The 24099-nt window shown below is 46.7% G+C and overlaps 1 protein-coding gene across 3 annotated transcripts; it reads right to left on the bottom strand.

Moving 5' to 3' along the window:
• Window positions 1–2158: 2158 nt before the first annotated feature.
• On the bottom strand, window positions 2159–20161 carry LOC142575394 (beta-hexosaminidase subunit beta-like). 3 transcript variants are annotated; one of them, XM_075684739.1, is made up of 14 exons: window positions 20053–20160; window positions 19422–19533; window positions 17839–18139; window positions 16334–16402; window positions 16183–16232; window positions 14034–14144; window positions 13443–13541; window positions 11705–11843; window positions 9177–9360; window positions 7798–7933; window positions 7325–7505; window positions 5475–5565; window positions 4465–4569; window positions 2159–2301 (listed from the first exon to the last, which is right to left on the bottom strand). In XM_075684739.1, exons 2-14 carry the CDS (start codon window positions 19518–19520, stop codon window positions 2214–2216), a joined length of 1653 nt encoding a protein of 550 aa, XP_075540854.1. In that variant the 5' UTR covers window positions 19521–19533; window positions 20053–20160; the 3' UTR covers window positions 2159–2213. The 3 variants fall into 3 exon arrangements, 2 of the variants coding, with proteins under 2 accessions (XP_075540854.1, XP_075540855.1); XR_012826634.1 differs by lacking the exon at window positions 5475–5565 and having other exon boundaries at window positions 20053–20161; XM_075684740.1 differs by lacking the exon at window positions 14034–14144 and having other exon boundaries at window positions 20053–20161.
• Window positions 20162–24099: the final 3938 nt, after the last annotated feature.

The following is a 24099-nucleotide window of genomic DNA, read 5'->3' as shown; positions in this document are numbered from 1 at the left end:
TTAAGCGTTGGGGTTTGCCGAAGAATCGCCCGAAATTTATACGGAGCCTCCCACTACAGGGTCTGTCATAGCCATAATGTAGATACGGGCTTCGTTCACCGGCAAAACAATCTTCCTTTGCTTTTTTTTTTGCCCGGTTACGTTCGCAGTTGCCTTTTCACCCTCCGATGGGAAGCCGGCTGATATTAACTATCTTGGTACATCTTGGTCTCTGTTCTACAATCGACACCCACCTGCGAAATCCGGACCCCGGATAGACGCGAGCAAATTGTTTTGTAACCGTGGGCTTTTTTGAGGGAGTTCAAGTCAACCGAAGTCAGAGGACTACTCTCCGCCGTTAATGTCGACAGTACACCTCGCTGTTGCTGCTCAAGAATGGCTCATTCACTTGATGTGGCTCGTCCAGTCTGTAAAGTTCTGCAAACGTGTAACGTCTTTAGAGACCATGCTAGGGTCATATAAAACAAACTTTTTTTCCCCAGCGCTCTCGATGTATGGCAGAAATTAGCGATTCCACTGCAGCAGCCATCTTAGCGAAAATGACGAGAACGTAAGTCCGCTGAGACACGAGTTTTCGAGATTTTCGCTATGATTGCTGCTGCAATGCACATGTACAAGAAGCAGCGTCGACGCCCCGAGATGGCAGGTGTCTTATTTTCCCATACCCTGTATAGTGCATCCCCGAGACGTTCCCGCTCATCCACGCTCGCGCTCATTGCCTCACGCTGACACGGAACGACTCGTGATCGATAGCCTTTTTTGCTGCTGCGACAGGCCCCGAACGAGCTGTCTTGGGCGAATTTCTCACATTCGTATAACTGCGTGCCGCCGCAGTATTACCTTCGTCGTCGGACGGCGATTCTACCCGCTTGATATATTGGTTCCCAATTACAGTTGCGCAAACAATGGCACCAGTGGATTCTCTCTGAATGGCTCAAGGACGGCTGATCTTGATAGATAGGTGCAGGATGAGCGACCCGTTGCGTCTGAAAAGCATGTGCCTGTCGCACACGGTGGCTAGTTCCGCTTATTACGAGCAGGTGTGGCATCATTTTCGTTAAGTTCCTCGTGGATCTTTCAGTTGGGTTGGCCGTTTCTCACGGGTTACCGAGCGTAGTGATTGAGTGGTTAAATAAATGTATGCTGGTCTTTTTTTACACCTAAACTGGGAAAGTCTTATCGAACTCATTGCACATGAGGCTACACGCAGTTTCCGGGCTGGTCTCGGGTAGTTCTTGCCTGCATGCGCCGGCACGTTACGGGGAAGACCAAGGTTTGTTCGTCCCAGTGACAAATTATACGAACTAGTCATAGTCCAGAAGGCTCGAGTTCCGATTTATTTGCGCTATAGGAGTCATAAAGATCCTAGTGTAGTAATGACGCCTAGTGCAAGTAGTACCAATTGTCGGCTGTGACGACACAGATCGAAGATCACGTGGTATGCCTGGCTGACGCGTAGGCCTCCATTTTCTCCGTGGACCCAGATTGTGGTTTAGCTTTCAATAAATCTTGATTTCTGCGAATTTTAGTTTTTTCTCTTAGCATTTACTTTAAGTGTCCCGCTAAATGTACTTCCGAAACTCATGTACTAGCAAGAAAACCTTCTCGCTCGGTAAAACTTTAGACAGCCCGCGACACAACATATTGTGTTCAGACAAGGCGCGTTGTTGCAGCCAGAATATCAGGCAACACGCTAATTTAAACATGTGTGACGCCTACGCAGGCCAGGATTAGTAGGAAACAAAAAAGCAATCTCGCAATTCGACGCAAGCGCATTTGTTGCTTATAAGTGCACCGAGAGAAATAACTCGCCGCGAGAACTAAAACAAAACAAAACAAAAATGCTCTGAACGAGAATGTGTTGACGATTTAGTAGTACGTGTTGGTTGAACGTACACACTCGCGAGCAAGAGTCTGGGGACCGTTGGCGTTAGGAAAAAAAATTAAAATTTCCTCAAGCAACGTGAAATTGTTTCAGTACATTGCATTGGTCGAACACGCACATACGTGGACTGTATCACTTGATTTCAGCAGGTATGACCAGGCTGCGAAGAAAAAAACTTCGTGACACCGTTCGTCTCTAAATTTTTCCTCGCGAATCCACCTAAGACATAACATTAACGTGAAAGAGTGCAAATCTCAAACCAAGGACGATATAGGCAAGAAAACAATTATTCATCTTTGGTCATTGCAACAGTAAAAACAGAACGAAGTCACTCGACAACAGGGTAATTGTCCATGTAGTCAAGGTCTTGGTCGCCGCAGTAACCGTTCAGTATTGGTTGTGCTCGGATTCCTCGGCTGTAAGAGAAAAAAAAGAATTGGCGCATCTCAGAAGGATATATCCGGACATCTACTCAGATGATAACTGCAAATTATGCAGCAGGGCTCACGCATCTCTTAGACACATTCTCTGGAAATGTGAAATTATATGCAAAGAAAATGCAGTTTCCCCAGATGAAGCTGCGGCGCGATGGACGGCCGCGTTGCGCAGCTCAAACCTCGAAAATCAACTATGGACCATCCAGCAAGCCCGTGAGGCGGCGAGGAGACAGGATCTCCGGACCTCCCTCGGGGGCGGCCTAGGCCCAGGCCACGAATTTGCCGGATTGTTAATAAAGTTGTTACTACCACCACCACCATCATCAGAGTGGTAGCAGCTCAAAACTGGTCTTTTAGCTCTTTGGAGCATTTCATGCTTTTTCATCTTTTTTTGTGTGTTTTTAAATATCATGACCGCAGTTCTGTTCTCGAATTGATTGATTGCTTAAGGCGTCACCTCAATAGGCTTGTTGCTGGGTGAGTCGGTTCATATTGCTTAAGGAAAGATACTGCGACAAAGACAGGCACGGACCAGAGAGTATCGACACGGATACGATCTTGTCCTTGTATATCATGGCGCAGTATTTTTTCTTAAGAGGTCACATCTACAACTGTTCCACTACGGAATTATGTGAAGAAAGAAATCGCCGTTAATGCATTATAGGCTTTTTTTCATTTCTCCTAATTGTTAATAAACGACAACATTAAGTTCGAGAGACAGCACACCACGCTGGTACTTGTACGGCTCTTGCAAAAAGAACAAATAATAAACTAATGTACACTCTGAGCAGCTGAGCCAGAACAATAAATAAAAAAAATTATACAAGCCAATCGTGACAAGGAACTGATACTGGATTGCGATTACGCTGTGACTGCTGCATGTAAGGTCTATAACAGCTAACATGGTTGGCTTTTTTCGAAACATTCCAAAGGAATAATAATAAAAAAATATTTTCAATAATCCAACCTCGACATGTACGCGGAGGTTTGCGGAAGTGCCAGCTGGTGCTCTTTCAAATCTCATATCACCCTCTCCAAGGAAGTCCTATTTAGGGCACTACTGCCAAAAGCAGTCCACCGATAGGCTGAGGTCACGTATGTAGCGTTGCCGTCGGTATAGTGACAGCGCTATAGTTAAGCACTGTTTAAGCGTCAAGCATTGCACAAGTATTGACTTTTCCACCTAAAGGTTCATGGCCGGCTCCATGTTCACCGAGTGAGTACGGCATGCCCTAATGTAACTGGTAAATACAGTCTTTCAACTTAAAGAGTGGAAGGGCTAAGTCCTCATAGATGCTGGCCACGAGTTAAAAAGGGCGCTTCTTTTCCACGCTATGAGAAAGTTGTATACTCTGTTTCACATTACACTGGCACTTGAATGAATTGCGAACTGTGATGGCCAAGACGTGGTACGACACAAGGGGACATGCCGCATAGAGTTTTCTACAAAAGAATAGTATGCGGAACTGCTGCGCTGTTATGCTACATGGGTACCTGTTCACCTGTTACTACAGCTTCCTGTTCGTTAAGCTGCCACGGGGATAATGGTTGGTACGCGGATTTGTCTAATCTCAGTATATGTGGCTTCAAACACATTTGTGAAGTTATCTATTACACTCTATCTACCTCAAATTCCAAGCGTTCAAAGTTTTCTAAACACCGCGAGTCAATTAGACTTCGCGCACATGCATACCTATTGCGAAGTTTTACATTTATGACGAAATCTTTCGCTGAGAATGATCCATTTGCAGCATCACAAAGACGTTCGAAGCCAAAAGGATGAATTGAAGACGAATCAACGGACTGTCCATATATCATACGTTGTTTGAACCACCGTATACTTGCTGCTCCTGTGGACATTAGCACCAGAGTTATAGTAATTTTTGCAGGAAAACTTGACATACAGCGCATTCACACGTCCATGCTTTTGAATGGATCATGCCAACTGTGATATTATACGGTGAAGATGAATCGACAAGAACAAAGAGGGAGACGCACGCAGGAAACCGAATCGCTATCGTCAGCCGTACCTTCTTCATGCTCCAGTGTCAGATCATAGTGAAACCGAGTATAGAGAAATACATCGTAAGCGCCAGTTCTCGGCAAGTGTTATGCAGAGATGGGAAACGTCCGAGCACATACTTCAGCATGCGGCACCGCTGCTCGTCCAGTCGAAACGCCGCATCGTCAGTGTTGGTCATCGATTCGCTGCTCCACAACCGCTCCGCCATGGCCGATGCCCGGGGCCTGCAGCGTGAGAGAAGCGTATACGTAGAGTCTCCATACATCGAAGGTTTCTGTTACTACCGTTTAGAGACGCCGGTGAGGGAACCCCTTCGCATGTGCCAATGACCCACTTTTGGCATCACCCTTCCCACTATCCATTTACTTAAGTAATGGCTGGGTGACGTCGCGGGAAACTCCTATAATCACTTTTTTAGGCTTGTAGCGCAGCCCAGAAAGAGCAAAAAGGAAGGCCGAAGGGGTAATGAAAAGGAACGGAGAACAGAGTAAGCGCTCACTTTGTTCTCCGTTCCTTTTCAGCCTTCCTTTTTGCTCGTTCTGAGCTGCGCTATAAGCCCAAAAGAGTCATGGCATACCAACTCGCCCAAACTGCCACGCTTTTGACCTATAGTAAGCAATTAAAATTAACAGCAAGGAGGATAGACATAGTCCACATATTTATCTCTCTTGCATAAATGGCTGGTGCGCTGTTTTGTTGACGATTAAGTGCGAGAACATACGCGGAGATCTCTGTGACCTCTGTGGAGCCGAACTGATTGCTATATGTGACAATATAAGGACCGACAATTCAGTACCTTACATAATTAAATGTACTTTGAGAGTATGTCGAAAAAAAATTGAACAAAAGAACGCTGTCGTATGACACGAGGGGTGGTCGCCCGCATTTAGTCCGTTATTATTCGCATGATAGTGCGTCACCAACTTAAGTTGTTGGCACTAAGTTCATTCTTGAAATGGAGAACTACAGCATAATTGCGGCGTTTAGTGCTTGCCATATAAAGTTTAACAACAGTAACCTAAGTTCTTGGCACTCAAAAACTCCGGGCTGCAGGAAAACCTGATGGAAACGTTGAGGGCAAATTATTCAGTAGTGCGGCTACTGGGGGTACCAATGAAGGACTTCTTACCACACTCTCGGTATGAGATTCGTCGCGTCGACAATGTGGGTCCAGAGCGTGGCCTCTCCTCCGATTACCATGTCTCTTGTCTCTCTGTGCACTATACAGGGGATTAAAGAATACAGCGCAATCAAGTTTCATGGCAGTGTTAAGCAAAGTGTACAGGGCGCAGGCTCGACATAGAAGGCAAATAACTACATCCCACTATCTCGAACGCTCGAACGGCAGTTTGTGAAATAACACGCCCATTTGCCGAGTACACGTAAGCATGGCCGCAATGTTCACTGACCCTGAATACACAAACATCTGTCCGGATTTCTCCTGGAATCGTTGCTGAACAACTGTGGTCATGGAGAAACCGATAGTTCACAGGTACCTTGTGACTATTATGTTTCATTTTGATAAGATACTGCGAGCTCGTAAACAAAAAAATTGAAACATTCATTCGACGGAAACCTCGCCGCCCTTTCAGCAAAAAAAATGTAGTTTCATAATCCGAAGCTGTGACGCGATAGCTCGCGCAAAATTATGCGCAGTAAGTGTTGCAAAGTTTCGTGCGATATCGGTTAGAGTAAACATTCGCACATGCGCACGAACGACCACCCTTCCTAGAATAAGATAAATTTTAATCAGAGCCGTTCACGTTTCTGGAGGTGGCGCTCCACGGTGGTGGAGGGACACTCCTTCTGCCTACTCTATCCTATCGCGTTTTTCGCTTTTTACCAATGTATTCGCTTAAATTCTTACACTTAGGCACTGGTTTATGTACGCGAGGCACAGCGTGGCGTCAGACGATTACTTTAGCGAGCCATAAGGAAGCCAGGCACAGTATCTTTAAGACGCAATTTTCTTTGATGTAGTCTCGGGGGCGTGAGGTAGAATCTTGCGACTGCCAATCCGTATACGTCCGCAGTTCGAATTCTCGCGAGCACTGTAACATAATTTTTTAATTTGTTTGTAAATTTCTCGCAATGAACTTAGGGATTTATGCGCTGCACACAGGCGGCGCAGGACAGCAAAAAAAGTAAATAAAAAAATTAAAAAGAGAAAAACTAAGTGAGTGAGCTCACAACAGCTCTCGCTGTAAAAGAAGGAGCACACAATGCTTGTTTAGGTTAAGTTAGGACGCGTTAGGTTAGAAAGAGGGAACCGTATTTTGTTAAATACAAGCCACGTCTCAGATGGCTTGCAGAAGCGTTGCGACATTCTTTTTTAAAGCGAAAGCTTTACTGGCCGCGAACTTGCGATTTCGCCGTGGCCATGCTCCGAGGAGGCACATGACGTCACACCGCGTTCCTCGTCGTTGCGTTCGCCTCCGCTCGCTTCGCCAGCTGCGTTGCATGCCTGATAACATGTCGGATGATTGAAAAGGAGAGCTCGCGTCTGCCGCAACCACATTTGAGGTGGCAGCGTGGACGGCGACAATTCTGATAAGCAGGAGGAGGCCTGGAATCGACAACGAGATGAAGAGGAAACGAATCGCTCAGGAAACAGACGAACAGCGCGCTGAACGAGGGGCTAAACACCGCAACATAGCTAGACAACCAGACTAACCTGGACTTCCAGTCAAGATTAACCAAGGCAAACCATGCTATGCCTTAGCTTTCGCTACATATATCCTGGCATAGCCGAGCTAAGCCACTGCCAATTTTTTGGTGGAATGCGTCTAGGAATGCAGTGAAAACGCACGCGGCAGCTGGCTCAACTATATCTTGCCAAATGTGGCCTGCGCGAAGCCTGGGATACCATTAATGCCGAGGCGTTAGCTACCTGGATTGTTTCTGGTTACTTATACACAAGCCCAATCTTTTGCCTGCAACGTATAGTGCTTAATGGTTTAACGAGGATAAATGGCTCACCATCACGTTGCGTGGGGTCATAGCTGTAGAACTTTTTCCAGTCAGGGCCGTACATGAATGCGCTCAGGTTCCACTTGGAGGAGAAGACCAGCTGGTGTCCCGCCTTGGCCAGCTGCTGGATCGTCGAGCTGTCCACGTCGTCCTCACTGCGACACAGCTGCACGACGGCGTCGCGAGGGACCTGCGCGTAAACACACAGTACGCACGTGACGTCACATCCGCTGCTGTGGTCTGCTTCCGCTACCTTCCGCCATCTTGGGGAACCTTGTCAACAGGCGCGCGCATAGGCCTGTAGGTTCCCCAACATGGCGCCGCCGCAAACCGGAAGTCGCTGAGTATCCTTGAATGGCGTACGCGCATAGTATGCATTGGGAGGAACACAGGAAGGGAACGAGCGAATGCTTATAGCCCGTGCTTTTTCACGGAGCCAAAGAAAGCTTCGCCCCGAAGGAAAAGACAGTTGTCCGACGCACCCTCACGCCCGTGCTAAGGAGGTCGTGCCAGACCATGGTCTTGAAACCCAGGCTGCGGGTGAGGTTGATGATGTTGTCCATGTACAGCTGTAGCATTGTCGCCGCCTGAGGTTGTGCGTCGCTCGGGAGCGTTGAACTGGCGGTGAGAAAAAAAAAATCCCGTCCTTATTAGCGGTCAATATGATATGCAAGAAAACAGAAGAAGGCGAACAGGAACACTGATGTAGCTGGTCAAGGATCTTAAGGAACGTGGGATTTCGACTGGATGTTGGCATTGAAAAGAAGTTTCGTGTTACGTCCCAGCAATCGGCGTGGTTTAAGGACCGGGGCGGAAAAGCGAGATCGATCCGGAAACCGGGGACAGAAGCGTTGTCTTTGCGCGAACAGGTGTAGAAATCAATTAAACGGATGCGCACATGACTTCAACAAACGCGCAAGTGTCGCGCATTCAATACTCTTGCCAGACGTGTCTTGGCGACCAGTCAAATGCGCTGAACTGAGTACACATTTCAGGTTATTCGAACCAGCTATTAGCTTGGCTAAGTTGACGTGAGCTCTATATTAATTTTAGTTTCAAAATTATTACTTTAGCGTGCGCAGCGCTTAAGATATACTGGGTTTTTTTTAGAAGGTCCGAAATTAAAAAAAAAATATTGACTGTGGCAGGCAGCCCAATTCTAACCCTGGATCTAAATTACTCGATGAGGCGGCTATTACTTCTACGAGAAATCAAAACGCCTAAATAAATAATTAATATAACTACCCTAACCAACTTCTTATTTAATTATTTTACGGCACATATTTAAATCTACGAATTGCAGCCGGTGAGTTGGCAAAGCGTATCCGCTTAGAAATTCCTTGGACTGCACTAGTTTCCAGATAGTAATATTCAAAGTGTCCGATGAAATGCATTGGAGTTCCAGCTACTTCTTTGCTTGAGTGCATAATACAGCGTTTTCTCAAAAACAAGTAAATGGAACGCCAACGCATTTCGTCAGACACTGAAAATGAATATCTCGAAATAGGTGCAGTCCTGGCAATTCAATTTAAGTGGATACCCCTTTCGAACGCACCGACTATAGTTCGTAGATTTAAATATGTGTCGCGGTGTAAGTAATCGAAAAGTTAATTAGCGCTAATTATGTTAATTTTAATGAAGCATCTTTATTTCTTGTAGAACTGATGGCCGCGTCACCGAGTAATTTAGATCAAGGGTTAGAATCGTGCTATCTGCCACAAGCAATCTTTTTCTTTTTTTCAAAATTTTGCGCCTTTTAAGGAAGAAACATCCCGTATAACGGCCTGCTCATAGCGCATTCTGATGTCAATCAGCATTCGGCTCCTGTACGCAGATGGTCCAGGACACTGTTCTCACGTACGGGTGCAGCTTGCCTCCGAGGTGCATGTACTCGTCCTTGAAGAGAGACGCGACCTCCCTGAAGATGACGGCGTACGCGTCGTACGTTGGGCCGTGCCACAAGTCCACCACGTCCCACGCGCAGTCCTTCGGGTGGGGGGCTTCGTGGTGCTGCTCGTCGCTGCGCGGGCAAAGCGCCACCAGGCCTGCAGATGCCCGACGACGAAGCTGGATTAGCAACTGAACGCCGATTATCTATCTATCTATCTATCTATCTATCTATCTATCTATCTATCTATCTATCTATCTATCTATCTATCTATCTATCTATCTATCTATCTATCTATCTATCTATCTATCTATCTATCTATCTATCTATCTATCTATCTATATATATATATATATATATATATAGTGTGACTAAGTGCGACTCCTTATGGAAGCGAAGCTCTATAGTACGCAGGATTAAAAAACCGAGGGTCTCACCCTTTATAGGGATAACTATAGGCAAGCTACAAATTATATATTGACTTCTTGTAAACTGCTTGTTATAGACTTATTTTCCTTTGGCTATACGAAGTCTATACATACTGTCAATAGATGCTTCTCCGCCCGTGCCCTCGGCAATACGTACTGAATTCTTTACGAAAGTTTAGCGGACGCCGTCAATCCTTTTGTTATTACGTGACCACTGCATAATTAACGCATTTCCTAGAGGTATTTAGTTGCCCATGTGCTGTTACAGCCGAACCCACGCTAATCTCGCAGTCTTAATATCATCATTGCATCCAGTGCTCTATTGCCCTCGTGCTAACGTAAAAAAAGGTATTCAACTCACTATAGAGCTTCGCTTCCATAGGGAGTCACACTTAGCCAGATTTCATATATATATATATATATATATATATATATATATATATATATATATATATATATATATATATATATATAAGGGAACGAAGGCAACGTTGCCCTCGTTCCGTTATGGGTTAACGTTGTAGTAAGACAAACCAAGCCCGTCACTAGGAAAATGTGGCGAGACGTCACCAAGCTTGCGAGAAAAGAGCGGATAGGTAATTTGAAGAACACTTATGAATAAAGCGAACTTGCAAGCATACATCTGAACATTTCACGACGAAAAGAAGCAATTCGTAATTAGGTCGATGACACATGAGTGGCTTCATTTATTATGCCTAATTTTATGTAAGAAATGCAGTAGAAAAAATCAACTGGTTGTGCGCACGGTCTCGCTTATTTTGGAACGTACATTTTAAAGCGAAGCTTCCTTGGTAAACTTTCCCGGACTGTCCAGAGCGTGGCTGCTGCTACTGCCATGTCTAATAGCTAGCCCATAATTAATAAAAGAAGAATTACTTGCTCAATTGTGGATTCGAACCAAGGTCCCCCCAGCACAGGAGTACGATGCTCTAACCATTAGGCTACAGCCGCTTTTCCCCCTTCTTTATTGCCACATTCATCATCATCCTCATCATCATCATCATGGTTACGCCCACTGCAGGGCAAAGGCCTCTCCCATACTTCTACAACTACCCCGGCGACGTCATCCCTGCAAACTTCTTAATCCCATCCGCCCACCTAAGTTTCTGCCGCCCCCTGCTACGCTTCCCTTCCCTTGGAATCCAGTCACATTGAACAGCACAAGCACAAAAAAAAAAAAACCTTCGCGAGACCAGTCTCCAGGAACTGGCCTTATTGTGCGGTCCCGCTAATATTCGCGCACGTTTCACAATGCTTGAAACATTGGGAGACGTTCAGAATATGTGGGCAGAAATTGGTACACAGCAACAATTCTACTGATGCTTTCCTCGAAATATAGCCTCATCGACTTCACGTCTAAATCAGCGTTCGGAAATGCCATCCCAGATCGCCAAATGCTGCGGAGGCCACAACAGCATGACGATGTCAATTGCAGTACCACCCTCGTCTTCGACTGGCAAATATCGCACCTGTACCACCAACGTGTCAACGCCGACTGGTCCTTCGAAATGGCCGCAGCGTGCGTCGCGTGGCGAAGCACGGCTGCGCGAGAGCGAATGCGCGTGCGCGCCAGTTTGCTATACGCCAAATGCGTTGGGTCCGCACAATTCTTTTGTAATGTTTCATTTGCCTGTGCGTGCTATACTCTGCATCGGTGAAGAATCAGACCGACGTCATATAGGCAGCTGTTTTGTGAATCGAAGGTGTACCTTCGCCACCTGCTTTTCGCATTTACGTCTTTCCCTGGTTTACGTAACATCGTTCGTAAGCAACACTGAGTTATTGCCCATTTCGTATGCGAAATCCAATACCCTCGCTCACATCACTTTGGGCTTTTCGTCCAATACCACATTGCGTTGTGCTGAATCTAACAATGCATGGGTAACATGTTAGTTGCATTGTTGTCGCCTTAGGTGACCCAGTTTGGTTTTCGATTATAGCACTCAACATCGCGTGGCGATGCGGTGGCGTCGACCATACGCTTCACGTGGTTGTGCCCCTTGTCTTGCGCGCAAGGTTTCGGCGTGACGCGTACTTATATAATACTATTACCTGGCAGTGCGTCCCTCAGCAGCTTAGGAGGTGAGGCGATGGCGAACTCCGGGATCACGCGAATTCCGCGCAACCTGGCGTGCTCGACGACGTCCTCGACGTCCTGGGGCTGGTACATGTGCCTAGGAAGTCGCGTCACCTGCAGTACACCATCTCGTTCGTCGTTCGCAGTCTTCCTCCAATTCTTATAAAACGAGTATACCCCACACATGGATGTGGGGTTTTTCTCTTAAAATCTTAGAAAACAGATTTCGTGCTTACCACTGCTCTATCCTTGCTCAAGTTTTACGGAAAGATCGCATTTTATAGTACGATTGCTCAATATATAGCTTGATACAGTAACTGGGAGGGGGGTCAAGTATTGTGTAAGTGTCCTCTTAGTGGACACGTCCCATTTCGTCTGCCGCTGTTCTGATTCGCTGCGTTGGGGTACGCATCAGAAAGAGGCAGGCGCCCTCAGCCAATCTGCACTTCAGCAGCAGACTAAACGGGCATGTCCACTAGGCAGACGCTTGGACAATACCCCCTGGTTTGTAAAGAAAGAACTGCGAATTTTCTTTTTCGAAGTCTTACGGTTCGTACAGGCGGCACCGTCCACAATACAAAGGATGAAGTGTTTTGAGAGCACGGGCCATATAGGCGTGCATGCCTCACGTGGTGACATCAGAGCCCCGATCACGAAGTTTGATCAGTTATCGCAGTGGACCAGGCCACATACTGACTGTACACCAAGCCATGGTAATAAAAAAATAATAATAACTAGTTCATGAGCCATTACACTCTGTGCAGGCAGATGACCAGCGAAGCTGTTTAGCGCACGACACAGAGGTGACCCAGAATTTTGAACAAAGGTATGAACATATTTATTGTCCTAATCTGTGGTCGTCGTGGCGATATAGGTACGCACACACATTCGCGTATCACCTCTGTTCTTAGAAGTGCACATCCCGTAACATAATGAATGGCTCATGCCACCGTAAACGCGGCCACTCCATTACGACGACAGAAGACAAGTGAAATTCTACGCTGGAATGATGAGCGGCAACGGAGCCACTGCAGAAGACGACGACGCTCGAGCCATTGTTGATGATAATAGTTTTTTGCACATCGGAGCCAGCTGTGGAAGCAGACGACGACGACAAACGCGCGAGCGGTGGCACTAGAGCGTTCGCGCGATTGGCGCCGAGAATTTTTTAACAGTCCTTTTTGAAAGTGTTGTACAAAACATTCTTTCAAAAACATCTGTTCAAAAACACGTATGACAAGGGTAGTTCAAGGGCGCGTTACTGTTCCCAAGCCCGCAGGGGTACGTGCCATTGAGCTTGAACCCTTTCGGCACAATCACCAGGATCGGCCCACATGATGATTTGTTTTTGTCACCAACTCGGGGGCCGGGGGGCATTTTTTCCACCAGATTCCAACCACAGACAGCTTCGCTGTGAAAGCTACTATTTACAAGGTGCGCTTGGACCCGCCGTGGTTGCTCAGTGGCTATGGTGTTGGGCTGCTTAGCACGAGGTCGCGGGATCGAATCCCGGCCACGGCGGCCGCATTACGATGGCGGCGAAATGCGAAAACACCCGTGTGCTTAGATTTAGGCGCACGTTAAAGAACCCCAGGTGGTCAAAATTTCCGGAGTCCTCCACTACGGCGTGCCTCATCATCAGAAAGTGGTTTTGGCACGTAAAACCCCAAATATTATTATTATTAAGGTGCGCTTGCAAAACAGCACGCTCACCGTCGTGAGATTCGGGAATGCCGCTAATCTGAGACGCCAGGCGGTCCCGTCGGCAAGGAACCAGTGAAAGACGTTAAACTTGTTGTAAGCCATGGCATCCTGGCGAGAAGGGAAAGAAGGAAATAAGCATGATTGAGGAAAATCACCCAAAGGTACGATGCGAACAACATTATCATCGTCACTATCAGCCAAATTACGCCTACTGCTTAGCGAAGGCGTCTCCCTGAATCTTTTTTTCGCAAGTTAGGGGGCAAGCGGGTGATGACGGTCTTGGTTTTATGCCAGGTATCCTTGATACATAATATATATATATTTTATGTTGTAGGGGGCACATCGGGGTGTGCCCGCCATTTGTACGCCTTGATATGGTTGTATGACTCCGTTCGGTGTTTCGTGACTGTTAATTTGGCGTCACCTGGTACAAAACTGAGAAATTCTTCGTGTAGCATTCCAAGATGGCGGCGCCCATGAAAGGAAAGTAAAATCGTCTGTAGCTTTGGTCGGAGACTTTTCGAACTGCCTAATGAGCTTCCGAAAGCACTAGTGCGAGTGAAGTGACAATAGCCGCATGCAAGACAGGACGCCACGCACCAGATTTCTTTTGAGCGTCTTCACAGGAAGAAACCGCGTGACGCAGTCCACGAGGAGGCCCCTGTAGAAGAACCTCGGGTAGTCTCGCAGTGACGTCACGTTCACCAGGAACTTCAAGTGAGAGTGAGAACGTAGATTTCGTGTACTGAGAGATCGGTGCACTTTAAGGAAACTTGCAAGCTAATGAAAGTAAATGCGGGACATGAGGTGTCAGACACCAAACGCCCTCTCTCGGTGGCATCTGCCCGGTTCTGCGCAAATGAAGGCGCACCGCAGGTAAAAAATCGAATCTCCAAAATCGCACTCGTCAATTAAGATTTCATTGGTACTCGAAAAAGACCAATTTGGGATTACGTTCAAGAAAATCGTAAAAGTTCTGTACTAAAATAAAGCTCTACGTTCTTGAGCAGTGTTTTTTTCACGAGACCTCATTGAACCTCATCAGCTCAACACTGTCGACTTTCCGAATTTCACAAAGGAAATACTCGCGAGGAAAAGTAAGCGGTTTTGCCATGAGCTTGCCATAGAAAGGCTCAGAGTTGCTTAATCGAGAGTCAGCGCTCGTGTGTGTCCTATAGACCCTTTCTCTGTTTACAAATATATGCCATGTACGGCTTTCGGTTTTGCTCACTGACGTAGCCCACTAAATTTAGCGAGCGAGAAAAACATTGGCTACGATATCGAGCAGCAGGAGTGCCGCTAAAATCTAAGCCCGCACACTTTTAACCCTTTTTCTCCGTACATAACGAAAATTTTGCAAGTGAATGTTGCCGTAAGTTAAACGAAAATTTTATGCATTAGTCTTGAGACGTAATGCGCGTGTCCTTCATCTCAAAACTTATATATAGACTTACCGCACAGTCAGACAACATAAAAAAATAGAGGGCGCTTAGGCTTCGCCTTAAGAGCGCAACGCGATAACATTCGAAGATCCCCGACTGCTTCTCACGCTTCCCTGAAACTGGAGCGTATGCAACCGTAATGTGTGAAGGCGGGCTTTCTGGTAGAAACGCGGTAGAAACGGAAGGCGAGCGCCATCTGGAGGTATTGCAAGGAACCGGGCGCACCGGTCCGCGGCCCCCAATATACTCAAGCGCCGGCGCGCGCAAATGGCGCACCCCGTCACCGGTCTATATATTGTATAAACGCTGGCTAAGATGTTTCTTTGAGTTTTAGCGCAACAAATATGTTTTATTGCATATTAAATTACAATACGACGCTGTCATGTCTGTAGGTTGTGTGTAAGTAGTACGTTACGATTTTTATGCGTATTTTAGCTTTGAGAAATTCAAATAATTCTGTAGCTTTCTTGCGCCACATCAAGAGCCTGGGTTCACAAATTTTTTTTGTCAAAACGAAGTCCGACGCTGAACGCCAACGCCGGATTTTCTACGACACAGGGCCCTTAAGGCTATTGCGTTCAAACGCAATTTGTGTTCGGGCGCAGGCGCAGTAGGCTGATAAGGCCTGTGACCGGAAGTTTCTTGGGGCCGCACTCTGGCTGCTGTTATCGCGCGAGTGAAACCGACTTGCTCGCGCTGTCGGTTTGCAATGAGCATGTCTCCTTGATGAGCGCTACTTTGGCGGCTCAGGGATACAAGCAAAAGAACCGATATATGTATCTCCTTCATTTTCCTTTGCTTAAGAATGGTTGCCGTTACAAAATGAATGAATGTGTGGTGTTTAGGGGCGCAAGGGCCGTTACAGAATATATCTACGCGCTTGTAGAAGGCCAGTTATGTAACAGTCTTTATTGAGCGTTTTGATCACGACAGCTTAAGCCCACGATGTTTCTGTGGAACACTGCAAGTTGAATACCTCAAGATCCGTATTAAACAACCGGTTGCAACAAGTTGTTACGGTAGGGCTGTTCGTCGGAGTATGTCGATCATGGTGTTGAAGATATCAAAGACGGTCGGTAATTGCAAAACTATGTTACTAATGAAGATGTTTGTGTAATTGCGATCGGCCCCAGAGTGGTAACGTATGAATAATCAGAGGTTTGCGCTGGCGGCGTCCTGCGACGACAAATCACCATTGTCAGGTGAGATACAGTAAAGGGTGGCACAGCCTAATGCCCGAAAATAAAGAGATGATGTGTCATGCTGATACACATAGTTGGAACAAGTTGATACATATTCGAACTTACTTCTTTGGTGTCGGGATCTTGGTAGAAGAGCTGACTGAACGTTTCCAAACCTGCATAGACGATGAAAGAGAAGTAGAATGTGTTGGCCTAATAAAATGCCTCGGCTATACGCCAAGAAAGAATAAGCGGGCGCGAACTACAACGCTCTTACCTCTCAATGCTCCCCAAACTGTTGTGGCATTCAGAAAAGCATCACCAGCAACCGGTACAGTCAGGTTATCTGCAGGACAGTGTCAAACAATGAGGCACATACCGAGCGAACACCTGAAGAGTATAAGTCTTATGGCACTTCCCTGAGATTGCTTTCTTTATTCCTCCTTCTTTATTAAGACGATTTACGAAGGAAATTGTCTTGGCCGAGATCTCAAAGGGCATACAGGGTCTAAAGAAGTCTTGCCACCATTACAGCAGCATCACATTGACGCGTGCGTAAGCTAGACGAGAATTAAAGAAAGTATAATTCTAATGTATAAACACGAAACAAGACAAAACGATATGTATTATTTACAGCCACCAAACAATAACAATATTACAAGCAGCAGAAAACGAACTGTCAGATTACATAAAAAAATATAATTCTGAAGGGAAACTCGAAGCGATATGACGAAAACAGAAGAAAAATTAATAATACTTTCAGCGGAGTACATTATTTTCATTGAGCTCCAGCAAGAAACCATTCATAAGTCGCATGAACAAGAATACTCCAGAAATGCTTCGAAAGGGTACTCTCAGCGCCGCGATTACCACGAGCCCTAGTAGGCACCTCTATCAGGTTCCAGAGAGGTTGTGACACTGATATTTGTAGATTACTGGTATCGGTACAGGGATTCGATGCGATTTTCGGCTCTCTGTACAGTCAGACGTCAATAGTGGACAAAATGCTGTTCCAATAAAACAAAGTCGAAACTCCGGATTTTTCAATAAAATCCGCCAGTATCTAGAAAGTGTCTCTAATCTTTCGCCCTGTAGATGCCACCACCGACCCACCGCTCCCTTCGTGCATTTTGCGCAACGGAGGTTTCTCCAATATACCGTGTCCCATGTCATCCCCTCGCCCCTAGAAAAAAAGAAAGAAATCAGAGCGAGCACTTCACACGAGTTGTGAACGTTAAAACATTAATGTCAAGTTGAAGGGCGCTGTGCGGTCATTATAGTTTTGCGCTGCGAGTAATGTACCACAGCGGTACGTGCTGCACGAGCCATCAAGCAGCAGCAGCAGCAGCCTGCGGTGCCAACTCCGCATGCTACCTACGCGGCGATGCCTTCTCCCCTCACGCAACACCTGGAGCAGGTTTTTTTTTCTTTTTTTTCGTACGCTCTGCTCCGTCGAGACGCGCTCGAGTCGTGGCGTCGCAGCCAACGGAAAGTCAGGTGTCTTTTCGCTGCTCCAGACGACAGACGCCGGCTTTTTCGCTCAATGGGCCATTTGACGCTTTCGCAACGATAAGCTCCTTTTTATTAAAGCCCCCTGATGCTGCTCTTGCCTCTGCTATACCTGACAGCTTAGCAACGTACTAGCTAAGCCGCGTTGCGAATCTACCTGGCCTGAATTATAGATAGCACGTGAATAGTTGGAAGGCAGCAGAGACGATAGCCGCCGTATCGCCGTGCGCTAAAACTCCCTATAGTGACACGGCGCTGTACATAAACACGTACAGCTCTCGTCGTCTCCGTAGCGCGGGTAGCGGCAGTACTGCTCCGCGAGAAGTGACACGTTGACGTCCAGCCTGTCCAGCCGCTTGCCTGTCGGCATCGCTGCCCCCTGTTCCTGCTTCATGGCGTTGAAGAAGAGCAGCTTGGCGTAGCGGACCGTTGCCTTGGCCAGCACGTCGCACTCTGGTGTGCCCACGTCGTTCGTTGTGATACGAAACGAACCCGGCACCAGGTGCCTCTGCAGCTTCGAAGGCATGACGAGCTGCGGCTCCGGCCACACGGAGCCCCGGGGAGCCCGGTTTCCCTGTGGCCAATGGTGCGCAGGTCACTTATTAGATCAGTGACAGAGAGTGAATGAGTCGGAGAGGGTGTAAGCGGGTGATGGAGAGAGTGAGTGAGTGAGTGAGTGAGTGAGTGAGTGAGTGAGTGAGTGAGTGAGTAAGACTGAGGAGAGCAATATGGGCGCTATTTTCAACAATCCTTTAGGGAGCACGGCTCAGAGCCTTGAGGAAGGCGAGTGGGACATACGGAGTAAATGTTAGGGAGGTTCAGTCACCGGGATAAACTCTAGTAAAACAACAACAGTAGTTGTACTAGTAGACCTGTAAAACACAGTATAAAGATAATCACCTATAATAATTCTTGAGCTATACACATTATGATGTGCTAGCTGGATCTGCCGCAGGCTTTCACGGCTTGTATGGCATTACCCGAAAGCAGGGAAGAATCTGGGTGTGTAGAAGAAATGCACGTACGTATGTGTTCCCTTGACACCGCAGTGCATATTTGTTCAGACATTTTCATTGAGAGATTTATATATATATATATATATATATATATATATATATATATATATATATATATATATATATATATATATATATATATATATATATATATTTATATAACTGCAAGTGCGTTTACTATACTAAATCTATATATATATATGTGTGTGTGTGTGTGTGTGTCAATTCTTATAACACACCTTTTAATATGAAAGCGTACTGACAAGTTAGTTCAAAGGAATCAAAGCTTCTCTTCCTTTTTAATTGCAGAACGCGTTTTTAAAGATCTAATATTGCTCTCGGGAGGTTCTTAAACGTTTCTGGAATATAACATTGTTTTAGACTTTTGCCATAGTGTGTTCTTATGAGTGAAGTTACGTTCAATGAGCTCTCCGCAAATCTCTTTCCGCGTCACGTAGCTGACGGAAATCGTTATTCCAGTACCATTACGCAAAAACCAAAACAGGTTATCAAAGTCTGGTACTCGTAAATCATTGAACAATCTGGAAGCAGATGGGAGCAAACAGACCAGTACAACCATCCCTTCTAAAACAATTACAGCGCGGGAGAAAGGGACAAACGAAGACAGACAGACACGCACACACAGCGCCGTACCCTCCCCAGAGCCTCTACTCTTCGCACCTTTCTAAGCATTCTTTTTTTAGCAAGCCATAGAATATTGCTTTTCAGAAGGAAGGGCGATCTCCCGTCGCAAGAATTTAGAGGCAGTTTTCATCGAAATCAAGAGACTTACAAAGCGCCACGGGATCTTCGAGGTGGTCAAAATTGACTCGTGCTTACTTGAAGCGGCAGGCGAACCTCCAAGTAAGTGATGTAAGCTTCTGCGTGGGCCACCAGCAGGACTGCTCCGACGAAGGAGCCAAGCGTGAGCGGTGGCATCTTGATTTTTCCTCTAGAAGACGCAAAACCGTTGCCGAATTACAATGGTTGACGACATCACAGGGCTACAACACCGCAGCGTTCACAGATCGCAGCCGCTGCTGCGGCGCCAATGACAAGGGAGCCGGTTGGAAGCGAATTTCCATGCAGCAATGTTGCACGAGCCACAGCTATTATAGCACGTCGCAGTGTTATATACGTCCCTGCGGTCATTCGTAGTTCAGTGAAAATCTTGCCGGCCAAAAGCACGAGAAGTGCAAAACGGTCCCACCATCAGCGTTTCTTCTTGCACTGCACCTAAATACGAGGACTGAGACGTGCGAGGAAGTTTCCCGCTTGCATTCGGTGTGACAGAACATGTAGGTGCCATGTTTGTGTACTGAAGCTCACAAGTGGTATGGCCGATAAAAAATCACGACAGGCAGAAACTGGCACGCAAGCTGACGGCGCAGCTGTCGGTTTTTTTTTTGAGTCGCACGCAACGTATTTAAGAGCATAGAGCAAATGCAGAAAATATCGGTGTGCTACTCACGGCAAGTGAAACACCTGTCTTCTCTCTTGGCAAGCCGACACCACGTGACGATGGCAGAACGTGGCGCACGTGAGGTTGGCTCGAACGTGGTGCTTACATCATCTTCTTCGGCTCAAAACACATGCGCTCGCGGAAAAAAAGAACGACGTTTACAACCTTTGGAACTTTTCTTCCCCGGCAATAAAATCAGCCTCGCATGCACTTAAATTGTGCAACACCTCTGCGTTCACTTATTTCTTATTAAAAACGCTACGTCACACCGACGCGCGCAAGTCATTCGTGACGTCAGAGTACCGGGAGCACAACGCTAAGAAAGTACGCACATACAAGACGACGATTACGGTTGAGCTGCTGAGCTCAATGTTTCTGGATTCAATCCCAGCCGCAGCGATCGCATTGGGAAAGAATGCACAAACGCTCGCGTACCGTTACAGCGGGGGCACAAAGGTGACTTCGCTCAATCTACGCAGAACACTGTCAGCCACGATGCGCTCAGTGTGGCCACAGGAGCGAGCCTATACCACGTGGTCTTGGCTCGCCAAGACAACGCGCAAACGGAGAAAGGGTAGCAGAACCGACGACTGAGGCTGTGGGAGGAAATGCTGTCCAGCGTGTACACCCGAATGTCCAGCGGGAGCTGACCAAAAGGGCAAGAGCGACCGCAAGATCCAACGCAGTCCCGGAGCAGTGGGGCCACGCGAGTACAAATTAATTTTTAAGTCTGATGAAGAACGTTTTCATCATCATCAATCAGATAGCCCCCACTACGACGCGCCTCATAATTAAATCGTGGCTTTGGCTCGTAAAACCACAGACATCTATTGCTCTAAATAGTCTTGAGCTACGCAAACTTCATCGTTAGCAGCATTTATAAAACAGCGCACCAGTATTTGAGAGGGCAATGTTGGCAATTCGTTTCCGAAAGTTCTGTTGGCGTTGTTACGAATATTCATGTTGAAAATATTTCTTTTTTCTTGTCACCGTTGCTTTTGATTTAAAACTTTAACTGCTTTCTTGTGAAAAATTTGCAACAGTTTTGAAATCATCAGTCACGTTGAGACATACTTAAGGCGTTTGTTTTTCAGTGTGTGTAAACGTGTTTTTCGGTACGTGTGCCTAACGTTGCTTTTCTAGTTCAAGTTGTAAAGTTATCATATGTGTTTGCTTACAGTAAATCTCCCAACAAGATGTGGAACCTCGTCCTTAATAACCTTAGAAAGCAACGACTGTAAATTGGAAATAAAGTATTTATTTGTTTGTATATACATGTGTCGCTCACTCTTTTTAATGGATAGGCGGGGTTCGATTTCCATTCTGCATTGAAACGCGGCCAGTACACCTGCAAGATGCTCGTCATATTAAAAAAAAAGAAAACAATTAGGTTAACAAATACATAAATAAGTTTAGATATCTTGCTTTCAAATTAATTATCTGAATTTTTCAACGAAGCCACTGGGCCTGTTAGATCCCTTTCAATAGTGCTTCATTTTGCCTAACGGCTGAATCACTCAACATTTCTTGTTTTCTTGCCTTTCTCATTTTTTTTATCCTCAGTTCAATGCTGTTTGCAAATCGTAATTATTGGGACGTCTCGACAGCTTCACGCGCGTGCGTACCGGGTGAACTTGCACACTGTCATTTATGTTGTTTATTCGAAAGTTTGCCCTACGGCATAAAACGCGTGAAGCATGCCAATAATATCTACATGTAAAATTCGTTATGCTTATCAAAGTTATGTTTGTACACATCGTGTCCCTTTTCCCACTCTCGTGATGCGATTACCTACGCTTAAAACACCACGAGTCTACTGTTACGTTACTCTGAAAGTGGATGAAAGAAATAAATTATGGGGTTTTACGTGCCAAAACCACTTTCTGATAATGAGGCAGGCCGTAGTGAAGGACTCCGGAAAGTTAGACCACCTGGGGTTCTTTAACGTGCATCTAAGTCTGAGTATACGGGCGTTTTCGCCCACATCGAAATGCGGCCGCCGTGGACGGGATTCGATCTCGTGCTCAGCAGCCCAACACCATAGCCACAGAGCAACCGCGGTTTATAAACGTATAAAGAAATGCGTGACCAATGGCGGGCGCTCTCCCTCAAACACGTCGGCTCTATTCTACGTAAATTTGAAGTTTTCCGATAGTCCTATTGTGGAATCATGGCCCTGTATGACAAAAATACACCTTTCCAGCTGCATTGTGGGAGGCGTTCCATTGAAATACTCTTTAAACGCGATTCAGCGACGAAGTGTCGACAACACACTTGTGACACCCTAGATGTGGCACGCTAGATGTAATCAGGGGCCAAATTCGCATGCCTTTCGTTCGCTAGTGCTCTTTGTCATAAGCCGTATTAGCTACCATTAGCTCTTACAAACAACACTAACATAAGAGCTTTTCATTTTTTGTGTGTCTGTGTATTGGCTCAGAAGGCCTGAAAATGATAAATTCTAGCACGAAGATTCAGATATACAGATCATTTACTGTGCGACAATTAAATAGTAACTCGCGCATGGGTGCTAATGGCACCCCGCCTTGTGTTAGTTCAGTTCTGCGGTCGTAGGTATCGTCACTTGGCGTTGAGCCGGCATTGAGCCGGCGTTGAGCTTCGCCAGCTTGGCCCGGCTGGTTGCTAGGCATCTGGAAAACCTGGCCCCGAGGGGTCAGATTTCGGCACTGATTCGGCCTCCATACTTGGCAGGGAAGAAATTCGGCGCGGCTTGTGACCCGGCAGGGTCTCGGGAGCCGCGGCACTCGTTACACACACGGTACTGGCAGGTGCAGCTTCAGCCATTGCAACTTTTTGAATCCTTGTATCTTGATCCATAGCTGGCGGAGTCCGTGCGGCTTGTGTAGGCGTCGACGGGCGCGAGCCCGCAGCTGCGGGTACCTTATCATCAGAAAGCGCCGCTTTGACCGGCTTTGTCTCGGCTTGCGCTTGTTTTGACTTCGTTCGGTTAGGAGTACCAGGTTCAGATGACGGTGCTTCCGGTGTTCTCGTTTTATCCGGAGGAGATTCGGTGGCAGTGGCCTCAGCCGCCGTCGCTTCGGCATTCGCGCCCTGGCCCATCGCTGGTTGGTCCACCGTCAGTTGAGGCTGGGTTGCGGAGCAGCAAGGCATGTACGCGATTCCACCGGGCCAAGAAAGCTGGGGCTGCGTGGAAGGAGCTGGTTGCTGCTGTTCTGCCAGGTGAGGTTGCTGAATGGCTGCATAGTATGGCTGTCCTGATGAATGGGGCATCCCTGACCAAGTAGGCTTGGCACTGGGAACGCCCGACGTGCCCGGAATCGCCGTTTGCAATCCACCGAACGGGGGAGCCGTGAGAAACGCTGGTCCATTAGGCATGACAGGAACCCCCAACTGGCTTCCCTGTTCGAACCTGTACGCGATCCCTGTTGAATTGGCCAACAGGGCGGCTCGCGAACCGTGAGTCCGTGCCTCCTCGTTGGCCACCACGTGATCGTAGTTCTGGTACATCTGGTAGAAAGCGTACAGGATACCGCCCTGGAATGGAGCGATACAGATAACGTTACAAGCGGTTTCACTGCAGTACACGTATGTACACGAAATGTTTAGGACGCTTGGAAAAAAGTATGATGCACACCCATTGTAAACTGCCGCTGCAACAATACAGCCGCCTAAACAACCTAAAAATCAAAGGTGTGAAGTCAGATATTGAACCCAGAGAACTAATTGAGAAACTTGGCGAGGCCATCAATGAAGAAGTTTCTATCGCCGACTTAGGCACGTGTCACAAACTTCCCATCAGTAGTAAAGGCGAAACCAACATTTTGGTCCGTTTTGTCCGCCGAGATAAGCGCCATGCATTTCTTTCTAAGGCTAGAAAGCACACGCTATCTAACAGAGACCTTGGTCTCAGTGATAGCGGGCGCATCTATGTCAACGAACACTTGACATACGGCAACAAACAACTGCTGGGAGCAACCATTGCCCGTAAGAAAGAAGTTGGTTGGAAATTTGTTTGGACGAACGGAGGCAAAATCTTTGCACGCAGGGATGAAACTTCTGACACAATAAAAATTT

The sequence above is a fragment of the Dermacentor variabilis genome, chromosome 3, assembly GCF_050947875.1.
Source record: "Dermacentor variabilis isolate Ectoservices chromosome 3, ASM5094787v1, whole genome shotgun sequence".
In the NCBI taxonomy this organism is placed as follows: Eukaryota; Metazoa; Arthropoda; class Arachnida; order Ixodida; family Ixodidae; genus Dermacentor; species Dermacentor variabilis.
This window is presented reverse-complemented; position numbering and strand designations above follow the sequence as displayed.

Coding starts and splice junctions, on each gene's coding strand:
- LOC142575394 (XM_075684739.1), bottom strand. CDS start 19,520: ATGCCACCGCTCACGCTTGGCTCCTTCGTCGGAGCAGTCCTGCTGGTG. Junction 9,361..11,704: donor GCTGAGGGACGCACTGCCAG/GTAATAGTATTA, acceptor GGGCATCTGCAG/GCCTGGTGGCGCTTTGCCCG. Junction 5,566..7,324: donor TGACCCCACGCAACGTGATG/GTGAGCCATTTA, acceptor TCCCCTGTATAG/TGCACAGAGAGACAAGAGAC.